General features: G+C 41.0%; 1 protein-coding gene across 1 annotated transcript in view; it reads left to right on the forward strand.

Moving 5' to 3' along the window:
- The first annotated feature begins 1,384 nt into the window (after window positions 1-1,384).
- Window positions 1,385-14,171, forward strand: part of NUP205 (nucleoporin 205) — a 71,448-nt gene continuing 58,661 nt past the window's right edge. The window contains exons 1-5 of the mRNA XM_048835446.2: window positions 1,385-1,474; window positions 5,603-5,745; window positions 6,918-7,089; window positions 8,238-8,382; window positions 9,751-9,910. Of these exons, the coding sequence (XP_048691403.1) occupies window positions 1,447-1,474; window positions 5,603-5,745; window positions 6,918-7,089; window positions 8,238-8,382; window positions 9,751-9,910 (648 nt within the window). The 5' untranslated portion in view covers window positions 1,385-1,446. The remainder of the gene's footprint in view (window positions 1,475-5,602; window positions 5,746-6,917; window positions 7,090-8,237; window positions 8,383-9,750; window positions 9,911-14,171) is intronic.

A 14,171-nucleotide genomic window follows, 5' to 3' on the forward strand; every position in this document is an offset into this window, starting at 1 on the left:
GCACCTTAGAGACTAACCAATTTATTTGAGCATAAGATTTCATGAGCTACAGCTCACTTCATTGGATGCATGAAGTGAGCTGTAGCTCACGAAAGCTTATGCTCAAATAAATTGGTTAGTCTCTAAGGTGCTACAAGTCCTCCTTTTCTTTTTGCGGATACAGGCTAACAAGGCTGCTACTCTGAAAACTGTATGCATAGAGTCTGATTGGCTCATAAGGTTCCAGTTGTGGCCCTGATCCTGTGAACACTTATACATGTGCCTAATTTTATTACTGTGAGCAGTCCCATTGAAAATGTTTTAATAAAAGTAGAAAACACATTAATACAAAGAAACCATTAATATGAAATATATAATTAATAAGGAAACAAGCACACTAATGCTTCCCAATGACTTCTCCTATTAAGACTATAATTGCTATAGAACTCACTTCACAGACCATAATATAAACTAAGTTGCACACTGTTAATACTTATTTTTATTACAATTGTGTCATTTTTGTAAATAGAACAGGAGTACTTGTGGCACCTTAGAGACTAACACATTTATTAGAGCATAAGCTTTTGTGGGCTATAGCCCACTTCATTGGATGCATAGAATGGAACATACAGTAAGATATATAAAGTTGGAAGTTACCATACAAACTGTGAGAGGCTAATTAGTTAAGATGAGCTATTATCAGCAGGAAAAAAAAACTTTTGTAGTGATAATCAAGATGGGACATGAGGTCTGTTTTCCTGTCAGACATTGATCTAGTTTGTAACATTGCAGTCCAGCTTGTTAATATACATTCTAGTAAAAAAAAACCCAACCTTTTCTGAGAAAATTATAAAGGATCACATAGAGGAGGAAAGGTTGGTCATTGTGACTACTTAAACAGGTTATATTAATATAACCTTTGGAAATTCTAGTTTTTTTAATCAAATAGTTTATTTATTTATTAAACAGGACAGTAAGATAACACTTTTTTCCGATTCAAAGGTGGGTGAGTAGATTTTGTCCCTGGTGTGGTCCTTGTGCAAATATATATTTTTTAACGTTTTGCACATATGATAATGGGCTCACTAGTAATGTGGTTTTTTTATTGAGGAGAATAAAGGTCCTGAACACATTCATCCATCCTGTTTCACCTTGGGTGAAGAGTGTGGGGACAGATGGGCTATGTGGGAATTTTAGTTCAGTCGTTTGCATAATTTCATACAATCCAGAAATGAACTACAATTCCCAGCATGCATCGCGCTCTGCCCATGTAGACCCCGGCTGTCCAAGGCAGTCCTGCCCGGGGTGCGGCGTATTAGGGACCCTCCCACTAGGGTTTTACGGGGAGTAGCGTTCCCTGTAGGCGGCGAGGAGAGTGATATTTCTAGGCAGGCAGCGCATTGGGCGCCCCAGCTCTTTCTGGGCCTCTCTGCGCCGGGGGCGCCTGCCTGTTAGTGGATTTCCAAGATGGCGGCGCTGTTGGCGGTAAATTCAGGTAAAACGAACCTCTGGCGAGGGCGGTTATCGGGGGCGGCGCGGCACCGGCTCGTGCTTCCCCCGCCCCTATGGGCAGGCGGGGGCGCCCCGTCGGGGCCAGGAGCTCCTGGGGGGGGGGAAGTGGAGGAGGCGCCGTCTGCGGCCCCTGTCCCCGCGCGGGGCCCCGCGGCTCCGGCCCGACGGGCGTGGGCGAGGCCCCGGCTGTTCCTGCCCCGCCCGTTTCTCGGAGTCTGGGTCCGGCAGCGGCTGCCGGGCGCCGTGTCCCCAGCTGGTAAAGAGCCTGCACCGGCGGCTGCCCCCGCGGAAGTCAAATAAATAGATGGAGGCTTGTTCTTTGCCATTTGGTTTCTGAGCCCCGAGGGGCTCTCGGCCCTCCCCGCCACCTGGTTGTTCTCTGCAGCCGCCAAGGCTAGAGCCGCACCTCCAGCATGGAAATAAAAACTCTTGAGTCTCGCGTAATCACAAGAGTCCCAGAGCTGGAGCGCTAAGAAAAACAAAACGTGTCCCGAGTCAGCAAATCCTATCACAACAGTTAGGCTGCTGGTGAGCTGAGCCCACGGTTTATGGTGCTGACCAATGCTATCTCATTTCCTTGTAGTCCCCCGGCTGCTGAATCCATCTCTCATTTCTTGTCGCACTCTTGGACTGTACACTGCTTGGTGCAGGGACTCTTTGTTCTTTTGCACAGCGCCTGGCATAACTGTGTTCTGGTCCAAGACTAGGGCTCCTAGCCACTATAGCAATATAAATAATGAAACTGTGAGAGTTGGTAACATGAGGAAGATGAGGTTTTGGGAGGCAGAACCCCCTGCTCCGTTGTGCTATCTGGTGTGTTCATTACTCCCTAATGGGTGCAGAGAGTTTCCCTCCAGCAGGTATATTTCCAACATCTAAACCCTAACCTTTTAGAAACAGCCCTACTCCTAAACTGGAAATAGCTGAACCAGATTTAGCCCCGTCCTATTAACACTTGAAGCCAATGGCAATACTCCCCCACTTAAAGTGAAGCGTGTACGTGTTTTAAGGATTGAGGCCATTGCATGTGGCTTATTTTTCATGAAGAAGAATCTTTGCTTTGGTTTGAAATAAACTACTAAAACATCCTTGAGATTATGGGAGAGGATGATGGAGCTGCAGCTGGGTCCAGATGAACATGTGCATACAACACCATTCTCAATCCATCTTGTGGGGAGGACATGCTGTAATTCCCACCAGGGTACTGTTGGATCCTGCTCAGAGAATCCGTGCTTAGCTAAGAAATGGTGGAAATGTGCTCCTGTCTTTTTTGTCTTCTAGATGCTGTAGAGTGGAAAGCGCTTCACTCTCTAAAGGTTTTTTGTTCCCTTTCCCTGTTTTGGCTTCCCTCTTTTTTGAAAAAAGAAAAGGAGTACTTGTGGCACCTTAGAGACTAACCAATTTATTTGAGCATGAGCTTTCGTGAGCTACAGCTCACTTCATCGGATGCATACCGTGGAAACTACATAAGTGCTGGAAGTGGCCCAACTTGATGATCACTTTAGATAAGCTATTACCAGCAGGACAGTGGGGTGGGAGGAGGTATTGTTTCATGGTCTCTGTGTGTATATAATGTCTTCTGCAGTTTCCACGGTATGCATCCGATGAAGTGAGCTGTAGCTCACGAAAGCTCATGCTCAGATAAATTGGTTAGTCTCTAAGGTGCCACAAGTCCTCCTTTTCTTTTTGCGAATACAGACTAACACGGCTGTTACTCTGAAACCTCTTTTTTGAGCTTCCCTTTTTTGTCTTCCCCTGTTTCTTTCCCATATTCACAGAATTTGGTGTTTTCCTCCAGCTGTCACAGAGCAAAATAGACATGGTTGGGCTCCATTTTCTGCTGTTTCCAAGACTGTTTAGAAATAATGAAACAGATCAGAATTGTCAGTTTCATTCTGCTACTACTTTCACTGGTTGGCTAAGGTGAATTGCTAGTTGGACTTAAACTAAATTGATATAGGCCTTGTGTAAACTGACGAACATGTTTATAGAGGTTGCATTGGTTTAACTAAAGCTATGTCTTCACTGCAAAAAAGTATCGCTATCTCAGTGTAAACTTATGGTGGAGACAAGGCATGGGTAGTTCATTCCTCGAGTAGTTAGTCGAGGTAAACCCCAGGTTGCCAATATAAAGTTGACCTCTACTAGTAACACTGAGTTTAAATGTTTCAGAGTGGTAGCCATGTTAGTCTGTATCAGCAGAAAGAACGAGGAGCACTTGTGGCACCTTAGAGACCCACAAAAGGTTATGCTCAAATACATTTGTTCGTCTCTGAGGTGCCATAAGTATTCCTCATTCTTTCTGCTGTTACAGACTATATGTGCCTTGTCTCCACTATGAGTTTACACTGAGATAGTTTACGCTGAGGTCGTTACACCTTTTTGCAGTGAAAGCAAAGCCTAACCCAGTTTTAGTTAAAGTATTTCAAGTTGTGTGTGTAGACAAGGCATTCGATTGAAAGCTCTTTGGGGCAGAGACCATCTTTATGTTATATGTGTTGTGCAGTACCTAGCATAGTGGGGCCCTGATCCTTGATTTGGTGGCCTCTAGGCATACTGCAATACAAATAATAATACAGTAGGTACTCTTGGTGGTGATTTGTTTTGGGAAGAATATGTAAATTGTTTCAGGAATATCAGATATATCTAGCAAATGAAACTTTGACATTTCTGTTAGATTGGTAGCTGGTTATTTGGAGAGTGTTTTTTTTTTAACCATCAGAATGCTAGATTATACTCTGTGGGTAGGAATTATTTACCAAATATCATGCCTTCAGACTGTTTCCAGTTTTACTATCTAGACTGAAGAATGATTCTGCATTATGGTATCAGTGTTTGAATATTAAGTTTGCTGTTGATAGATAATGTAGGATGCTGTTTTTTGTGTATGTGCTGGTGAAAGAAAGTAAGTAAACTTTTAGTGTAAGTTTCCTAAATTCCTCCCTGTGCAAAGAAACTTTGATCCAGAATGATATCCTTTCTAATGTGGAGAGATCGCTCATCCTCAATGCTAAATTCAGATATAGCATTTCCAAGCAAAACTTGTGCCAGTGGCAACAAGTGAAGGAGGAGAGTTGGATTATAGAATAGGGTCTGAGACTTGGCCTAAATAACAATTGGTAACACAGGGTAGCTTCCAAAAATAACCCTTATGAAAAGCATCTCAGTGTACTAAGTTAATGCTGCTTCATTAATCCTTTTGTATTGTAAAACAAATTCATATTTGTATAACTGACCTTTTTCTTGCTGTAGAGGATGAACATGTATTATCTAGTCCTAAGGATTTATGTATAAAATATTAATAGCCAGAATTTACACCTCTGTCAGATGTTGATCAATACAATGCTTTCTTAGGTTTTTTTTTTTTTTTTTTTTGTTTACTGTACTTCTCAATCTCCTGTCATTATGTGGTATGGCAGCAACAAACATCAGGGAAAAAAAACTTATTAATATAGTACAATCTGGTGAATAAAAATCACCTTGTAAACTGTATTTCTGTTAAAATCAGAAAAGGTTGACAACATTTGAAAGGTTATATATAACTTAATAGCTTAACAAAATGTTTTACATAGAGAGATGTAATAATAAATCAAATATGACAGAGCACTGTTGTTCATGTATAGTTTCTGATATTGTTGATTTTGTTCCATTTTGGTCTGTTGTATCAACAGCTGAAAACAGGAAGCTCGCTTTGCCTCACTTGATTCTGGTGCACTCTTCAACCCTTACTTATCCCAGTAGTCCTGCTGAAGTTGATAGGATGCAGGATCAGGCCTATATCTGTAACAAATATGTCTGTGTAAAGAAAATATGGTTCCAGAATTTATCAATTGTCATCTTCATCTCTTCTCCACTCCCTGTCCCCTCCCTGCCCAATCCAAGGAGATTTCCACCTCCCAATATAAGAAAAGCATTGTCTTTATTCAGTGGCATATTCTCATTTTGGATCTAAAAGATTTGTTTGCATAACTTCCCGTGTTTTCACGTTGAGACTATGCAGTAAATGTAAATAATAGTCTGTTTCTAGAATGTACTGTGTGGAGAAATAATCTTTCCTCTACTCTTCCCACTTACAATACGATTTTTTTTTTCAAACCTTTTTTCTTTTTAGCTGCCAGTTTGTGGGGTCCATACAAGGACATCTGGCAAACAGTGGTAAATGGTATCTGGAAAAGGCAACCTGAAGCCATCCATCTCCTGGACCAGGTTTTAAAGAAACACAAACCTGACTTTATCTCACTGTACAGAAATCCGGTAATTAACTAACTTTTTCTCTTTTGTAGTGGGTTGGGGAGAGACTAGTGTGCTTTGTTTGTCTTGACTTTTTTTCTTTCCTTTTTAAGATTAGCCCCAACCTCAAAGAGTGATTATCCTGTGTTTTATATTTATCCAGTGCCTTGCAAAATGGGGTCGCAATACTGGTTGGAACCTTTAGGTGCTATAAGAATAAAAATTACTTGAAAGAGTCTTATTATTTATCTGGCTTCTTTTGCAATTGAACACTTAAATAATTTAATGTTGATCATAATTTGTTTCATTGGTTTTCAAACAGACTATTTGGAGAGGGATACTTTATTTATCCATCACAATACCCTCTGCTCAGTCAATCGAGTGCTGATGGGTTTTTCTATTTGATCCAGGCTTCTGAGATGGAGCACATAATTATTTCTTCTTGTGTTTTTTCCATGCTTATGATGCAGTTACTTAAGCATGCCAGCAGGCAAAACAGGTAACAATCTGAAAATAAAAAGCATACGGGATGCTCCTTCTGAAGATTGTGGGATGAGGTGGAAAAACCCATTTAGCACTTGACTGATGGAGGAGTAGATATCTGTTTAAAAATAACATTACAGTAAGGAAAAAATATCTTTCCTGCAACATTTATGGTTGAAGTTTTCATTTTTATTTGTAAAGTTGATAGGTTGAAGGCTTTAGTCACATATAAGATCTTGTTTCTCTACATTTTAGCAGTTGACCGACATCCAAAAAAGGAATAATATATTATTTGTAAAACTATTTATTCTTTAACAGTTTCTCATCAACATTCATGCTGTCTTTCCTCAAGGTTAGATCAGTTTCTGATGGGAAAATTCCTGTTGGGAATATATCAAAAGCTACTTTGAGAGCTTAAATAATTCTAAGTAAAGTAAGCTCCAGCACTGATGATATAAGATCATTTTTGGTGTAGCCTCACAAGAAGCCTTGCTCTGCATTACACCATGAAATAACTTTGAGGACACCTTTACTACCTGAATGTAAAAAATATAGGCAATGCTTGTGATGAAAGCCTAACATGTCAGAGTGGTAGTTGTAAAGAAGAATTAATGTGAGAAGCTTTGCTTGCTCTCTGATCAGCTTTGACAGAAATGAATAATTGTTCCGCATCTTGCCGTTTTGGGAACTTCTGTTACTTATTTCTTTTATAGCCAAAGAATGTGCAACAGCATGAGAAGATTCAGAAGGCAAGTACTGAAGGGGTTGCCATCCAGGGTCAGCAGGGTACCAGACTTTTGCCAGAGCAGCTCATTAGAGAAGCCTTTATCCTGAGTGACCTCTTTGATATTGGAGAGCTGGCAGCTGTTGAGCTCCTTCTAGCTGGTAAGGAGGCACTGAACTGAGGGGACAATAGTTTCATTGAACGCTAAATACATCCTGAGAGTTGGGGCAATTCAATTCCTACAGGCTTCTTATTGGAACTACTCGTTTATTTAGAGCTAAGCACATGTTTAAATGCTCTGTTGGATTAGGGCTTTAGTGTCCAACTCTGTAAGATGTTCATAAAGATCTAAAATGATTCCTAGTACTGTAATGCGGTAGAAAAATAATATTTTGAATCCATTAAATTATTTTAGTCAGTCATTGTAAAAGGGGAAATAATCTATAGTGAGCTCTCAATCAAGACTGTTAGTTACTTTGGACAAGTAATTTATCACTGGATTCAAGAAATAATTGATTACTTATAGCTGATTATTAATTTCTCCATAAAACAATGTAGTAGTGAATCATTTTGTGACGTGTGTGTTAATTGTACTATAAGCTTATGGCTGTACTGTGTGCCATGACATAGAAGCTGATGCTCAGGATATGAGTAATATGATTGCAAGTTATCCACATTATTTGACAGGCAGAAAAGTGATGATGTTTGTGAATTCTCTTTAACTTGAAGTCTTTAAATCATGATTTGAGGATGTCAGTAATTCAGCCAGAGGTTATGGGTCTATTACATGAGGGGGTGGGTGAAGTTCTGCGGCCTCCAGTGTGCAGGAAGGCAGACTAGATGATCATCATAATCTCTTCTGACTTTAAAGTCTGTTTTTTAAAAAATCTATTCCATTAGGAATCATTATCCGCTACTTTGTCACATCTGATATGAGTTTTTTGAATATGCCTATTTTTATTAAATGTGGATATGACCTTGCTGGTAAAATGTTGGTCACCTGTGAGAGGTCATCATGAAGTTCTGAAGCAAATTAAACAAAATTGGAAATTAAGGTTTTCTGTCTGAATGAGCACTGAAAAACTGACTTTTAAGTACAATTACACTGCACAAGCAAAGGACAATAGCAGTTTATGAGGGTAAGATAAATATTTGTTTTCAAATATAATTTGGACTCAGAGTTTTGTTATAGGCTTGTTGTACTTCTACTTAAAAAAAAATAAGATGATCAAATACAAAGATGTGATTGATTACGTATGTTGAGGGTTGGTTTTTTTTTTTTGGTGGTTCTATATTTTTAATTCTGTAGGGGAGCACCAGCAACCTCATTTTCCTGGCCTTACAAGGGGTTTAGTGGCAGTTCTTTTGTACTGGGATGGAAAGAGATGCATTGCCAATTCACTGCGAGCCCTCATCCAGTCACGGCGGGGCAAGACATGGACACTGGAACTCAGGTCTGTCTTTTAGTTACGTTTGGGACTTGGATGTGAGGCACGCTAAAAAGCTCTGTGTGTTGGCCACTGATGGCTTCTAGGCTGGTTAGTTTTTGGGGGTGTAAGAATTTTCAGATTTGTTCACTATACCTTGATGGTGTTGCTTTCATGTCTTTTCAGCACAGTATTCTTCCATATTTTAAAAAGAAAAGGAGTACTAGTGGCACCTTAGAGACTAACCAATTTATCTGAGCAAAGCTTTCGTGAGCTACAGCTCACTTCATCGGATGCATTCACAAATACAGACTAACACGGCTGCTACTCTGAAACCTTCCATATTTTAAATACATTTTATTGATTACCTGGGATTCCCCTTTTCTTCTGCTCCTGTATACCCCTTCACCTTCTGGCTCTGTGTTGTGGCAAGTGCTGCTCCCTTAAGAGCCAGTTAATGCTGCTCCAAGCACTGACAAGTGGTAGTCACTCAAGCATGTTGTGAAGTGCTTGTGTCCACTACGCAGACTGAGTTCTCTGCCTTTGCAAGACTCCTAGCTCTTACAGTCTGGGAAGCAGAGAAATTTTAACTTAGTTTTATTTAAATGCAAATTTTATTGTAGAAATTAATATGTGCATGTGAGGTACTCTTGGTGAAATACAAAACAAATACAGTATACAGTAGAAGCATACCTTGGCTGGTTGACTCCATGTATACTAACATAGTTTGTATTGAGTTGGGATATAGTGTAATCACAAATACCCTAGTGTAACAGGGATGATCAATTTATGGATAACTCACTGGAGTGGTGGGGCTATGGAAATTTGCCCAGTTGCAAGGATTGCTGAGGAAGAGAAGTCTGTAGAATGTGAATGTGGGCATTGTTACTTACAGTGAAGGTAATGGAGGAATTACAAAGGTGCATGGCCCTGGGAAGATGCAAAGCAGGCGCGCAGCCCTGGCTGCAGCCCCGCCAAGCCCGGGATGCTGCCGGGCAAGGGCGCACTGCTCAGGAAACTGCAGGGCTGAGGTACACGGCCGCGGCTGCAGCCACTGCCAAGCCGGGACACTGCTGGGCAGGAGCACACGGCCCTGGCTGCAGCCGCTGCCAAGCTCGGGACGACGCGGGGCTAGGGCACACATCCCTGGCAGAAGCCCCGGGGCTGGGGCTGCAGGGTCCTTGTTCCTACTAGCCCCAGTTGCAGGGCAGGGGCGCACAGTCCCACCTCCTGAAGCGTAGACGTCATGGAGGTCTGGTGAAGTCACGGAATCCATGACTGTTGTGACTTCCGTTGACTAAATCATAGCCTTGTTCATCACATTTCTTCTACTGTGGTCAGGAATAGCATTATTTGTTGTTTCAGTTGTTAATACGTTGTGTCTCTTCATTTTAGCACAGAGTTGGTGTCCATGACAACACGCTTTACAGATGAGCTGATGGAGCAGGGTTTGACTCAGAAGATCCTAACTCTGGTATCTCATATCAATGTGAACAGTGAGTTTGAGAAACTACAAAGGGAGCGAGGTCTGGGCAGTGAGAAACATCGCAAAGAGGTAAGAGAATCACTTCGGCAAATTACTGCAAAGATTAAAATGTAGTTATAATCCCCTGCAGAATATTTTGTTTTAAATTTGTGGGTCTTCTCTGAAATAAAATCTCATTGGCAGTTTGTTTATTTCTTTTTAAGTTATACTCTGGTTTTAGATCATTTTCTCCTCATTTGCTACTTCTTCCACTTACTGATTGAGGGCAGGGTCCAAGACATTCTGGAGATCAGCTGGTGAGCAGAGACTGATCAACCAGACGGTTCCAGCTTTCAGGGTGGGACACTATATCAAATAAAAGAGAGGATTCAGTTTGAGGAAGCAGGAACTTGTGGCCGTAGTTGTGTTTGGATGGTGAGAAAAGAACTAATGAAGGCTATATGCTGCAGCTTTCAGGAGTAAAAAACCAAGGATTAAAAAAGCCAACATTCTGGCTTCTGATAATAGTTGCAGACAGGGACTGCTGAGGTAAATCAAAAGCTCTCTCTCAGCCTGCTGATCCACTGCTGATACTCTTGTCATCTCCTTCCCTTGCTTGTGATTCTAGCTTCTTTCCTTCCCTCAGATCTGCTGGTGGGTTGTAGTGGCATCTTTCTCCCCTGTCTCCAAAATTACCGATGATGATTTTTATTTTCCTCCGCTCTGCTTCTTCATCCTTTGTCACTGGATGAGGTATTGTGAATAACTTGGCTTCCCCAGTTCAGGGGGTGGGTTTCTGCCTGCTTGTCCTGTACGAATTCCCCTACTCTTTACCAGAGCAGCCCCTCTCTACCTTCAGCAAAGTAGTAGAAGCAAGGACAACAGAAGAGCAAATTAAATATAAAGATATAGCATAAAATCTAGAACACAAAGTAATTTTTTTTTTTTACTTTAAGCACTACAAATAAAAAAAAAAAGAGGGGGATTAAAAATGGAGAACTGTATTTCAAAAATAAATAAAACAGGACAAAATAGGGTCCAGTCATTTAAGTATATCCAGCTGTGTTAAATTTAATTTGGCAAGATATACCTCTAATAGTAAATACTGAAAAGTACTTGAAAATAGAGTGCTCATTTCTGCACCCTTCAGAGTTCTTGTGCGTGTAGCCACTGTCTGCAATGGGAAGTGGATCAGACCCAAACTTTAACATTACAATTTTTTTTTCTGTGCTTACTGCTCATAGTGACAGTCCTTCTGGAAAGTATAATAATATATGGTCTTGGCAGTTTGGGGGCCTAAAGCAAGGAGCTAGTCTCTCATATCATTGTTCTTTACATGATTCCTGGAGTAACATCGAAGTAGATGAGAGACTAGCTCCTTGCTTTAGGCCCCCAAACTGCCAAGACCATATATTATTATACTGTATTATGTATAATACATTATAATATACATTATAATGTATTATGAATGGTTTAACATTCATACAAAACATTTAATGTAATGTAATTCACTGTTGTTAAAAATACATGCACAATAAAAATGGGACATTGGCAGATGGTTAGTTTTCGTATTTTACCGGTGAGCATGTGTCAGGTACAGTTTAGGAACTCTTAAAATACAGCCAAATGAAATCTGATTTTTACTGAGTGACCCAAAGGCACCAAATCAGTGAAGTAGGGGGAATATTCCAGATTTGAACTCTCTGTCCCCTTTGGCTGATATACAAAAGCTATTCAAATACACGATGGACTTTGGGGGAGTCTGTTACAGATAAAATGCATAAGAACATAAAGAATGGCCATACAGGGTCAGGCCAATGGTCCATCTAGCCCAGTATCCTGTCTTCCCACAGTGGCCAATGCCAGATGCTTCGGAGCAAACAAACAGAACAGGGAAATTATAGAGTGAGCCATCCTTTGTTGTCTAGTCCCAGCTTCTGGTAGTCGGAGATTTAGGGATACCCAGACGGTGGGGTTGTGTTCTGGACCATCTTAGCTATTGCTGGACCTACCCTCTATGAACTTATATAATTTTTTTAACCTGGTTATACTTTTGCCCTTCACAACATCCTCTGGCAAGAAGTTCCACAGGTGGATTGCATTTTGTGAAACACTTCCGTATGTTTGTTTTAAACCTGCTGCCTATTAATTTTATTGGATGACCCCCTGGTTCTTGTGTTATGTGAAGGAGTAAATAACACTTTCACTTTCTCCACATCAGTCATGATTTTATAGACCTCTATCATATCCCCTCTTAGTTACCTCTCTTCTAAGATGAACAGACCCAGTCTTTTTAATCTCTATTCATATGGAAGCTGTTCCATACACCTAATCATGTTTGTAGCCCTTCTCTGTACCTTTTCCAGTTATAATATATCTCTTTTAAGCTGGTGAAGACTGCTCGCAGCCCTGGTCAAGTTGTGGTGTACCATGTATTTATATAGTGTCATGATATTTTTATGTCTTTTTATCTATCCCGTTCCTAATGGTTCCTAACATTCTGTTAGCTCTTTTTGACTGTTAGCTGTGCATTGAACAGATTTTTCAGAGAATTATCCGTGATGACTCCCAAGATCTCTCTCTCTCTCGAGTGGTAACACCTAATTTAGACTCCATCGTTTTGTACGTATTAGTTGGGATTATTTTTTCCAGTGTGCATTACTTTGCATTTATCAGCATTGAATTTCATCTGCCGTTTTGTTGACCAGTCACTCACTTTAGGGAGATCCTTTTGTAACTCTTCACAGTCAGCTTTGGACTTAACCATCTGGAGTAACTTTGTATTATCTGTGTATTTTTGCCACCTCACTGTGTACCCCCTTTTTCGGATCACTTATGAATAAGTTGAACAGCACTAGTTCTAGTAAAGATTCTTGGGGGATCCTCTGTTTAACTCTCTTCTTTGTGAAAATGGACCATTTATTCCTACCCTTTGTTTCCTGTCTTTTAACCAGTTACTAATGCATGAAAGGACCTTCCTTCTCATCCCATGACTGCTTTACTCTACTTAAGCCTTTGGTGGGGACTTTTGTCAAAGGCTTTTTGAAAAGTCCAAGTTCACTCTATCCACTGGATTACCCTTGTTCCCATGCTTGTTGACACCTTCAAAGAATTCTAATAAATTGATGAGGCACGATTTCCCTTCACAAAAGCCATGTTTGACTCTTCCCTAATATATTGTGTTCATCTGTTTGTCTGATGATTCTGTTCTTTACTATAGTTTCAACTAATTTGCCTGGTGGTGAAGTTAGGCTTACTGGCCTGCAATTGCTAGAATTGCCTCTGGAGCCTTTAAAAAAAAAAAAAAAAAAAAAATCAGCGTGACATTAGCTGTCTTCCAGTCATTTGGTACAGAGCTGATGTACGTGATACGTTACACACCAGTTATTAGTAATTTTGTATTTGAGTTCCTTCAGAACTCTGGGTGAATACCACCTGGTCCTGGTGACTTACTACTGTTTAATTTATCACTTTGTTCCAAAACCACTTCTGTTGACACCTCAATCTGAGACTGTTCCTCAGATTTGTCGGCTAAAAAGAATGGCTCAGGTGTGGAAAATTCCCTTAAATTTTCTGCAATGGAAAGAATTCATTTATCTTCTCCACAACAGCCTTGAGTGCTTCTTTAGCGTCTTGATTGTCCAGTGGCCGGGTGATTTTTTTTTTTTTTTTTGTGGAAGGCTAGTTGCCTGTGTGTGTTAAAAAGAAAAAATGGGTTTACACATCTTGTTCCGTACATTAATGGAGACTCAGAAAAAGTACACCGCTTCAGACTCTCAGGGTTGTCTATATGTAGGGCCCTATTCATGGACCATTTGATGATTGTGAAAAATGTGTCATGGACTGTGGAATCTGATCTTCCTTGTGAAATCTGGTGCCCAGCCAGGGGCTCCTACCCTACACAGGGTTCCAGCTGCGAGTCCTGGCCAGGGATTTGAAGGGACCAGACTTCCTCTTCCCCTGCAAGGGCCACTTCTGGGGTGGGTCAGACCCACGTCTGGGACCAACCCCAGCTGCAGGAAGCTCCCCAGTGCCAGCTGTCACCTCCCTTCATGGGGAGGCGGTGGTGCCAGCTGTTAACTCCCTACATAAGCGGGAGACTGCTGGGAAAACCGGACATATGGCAAAAAAAACCAAACAAACCCACCCCCATATCCTTCTACTCTCACTTCTGCGCTGCTGCTGGTGGTGATAGCTTTAGTGCCTCTGTCAGTAGCAGGGCAGAAGTAAGGGTGGCAATCCCATGACCCCCCTACAATAGCCTTGCGACCCTCCCATCCTGTCCACATTTTGGATCGGGACCCTCATGGTTACAACACCAAAGTTTCAGATGTAAAGAACCAAAAACATG

The sequence above is a fragment of the Caretta caretta genome, chromosome 1, assembly GCF_965140235.1.
Source record: "Caretta caretta isolate rCarCar2 chromosome 1, rCarCar1.hap1, whole genome shotgun sequence".
NCBI classification, from domain to species: Eukaryota; Metazoa; Chordata; order Testudines; family Cheloniidae; genus Caretta; species Caretta caretta.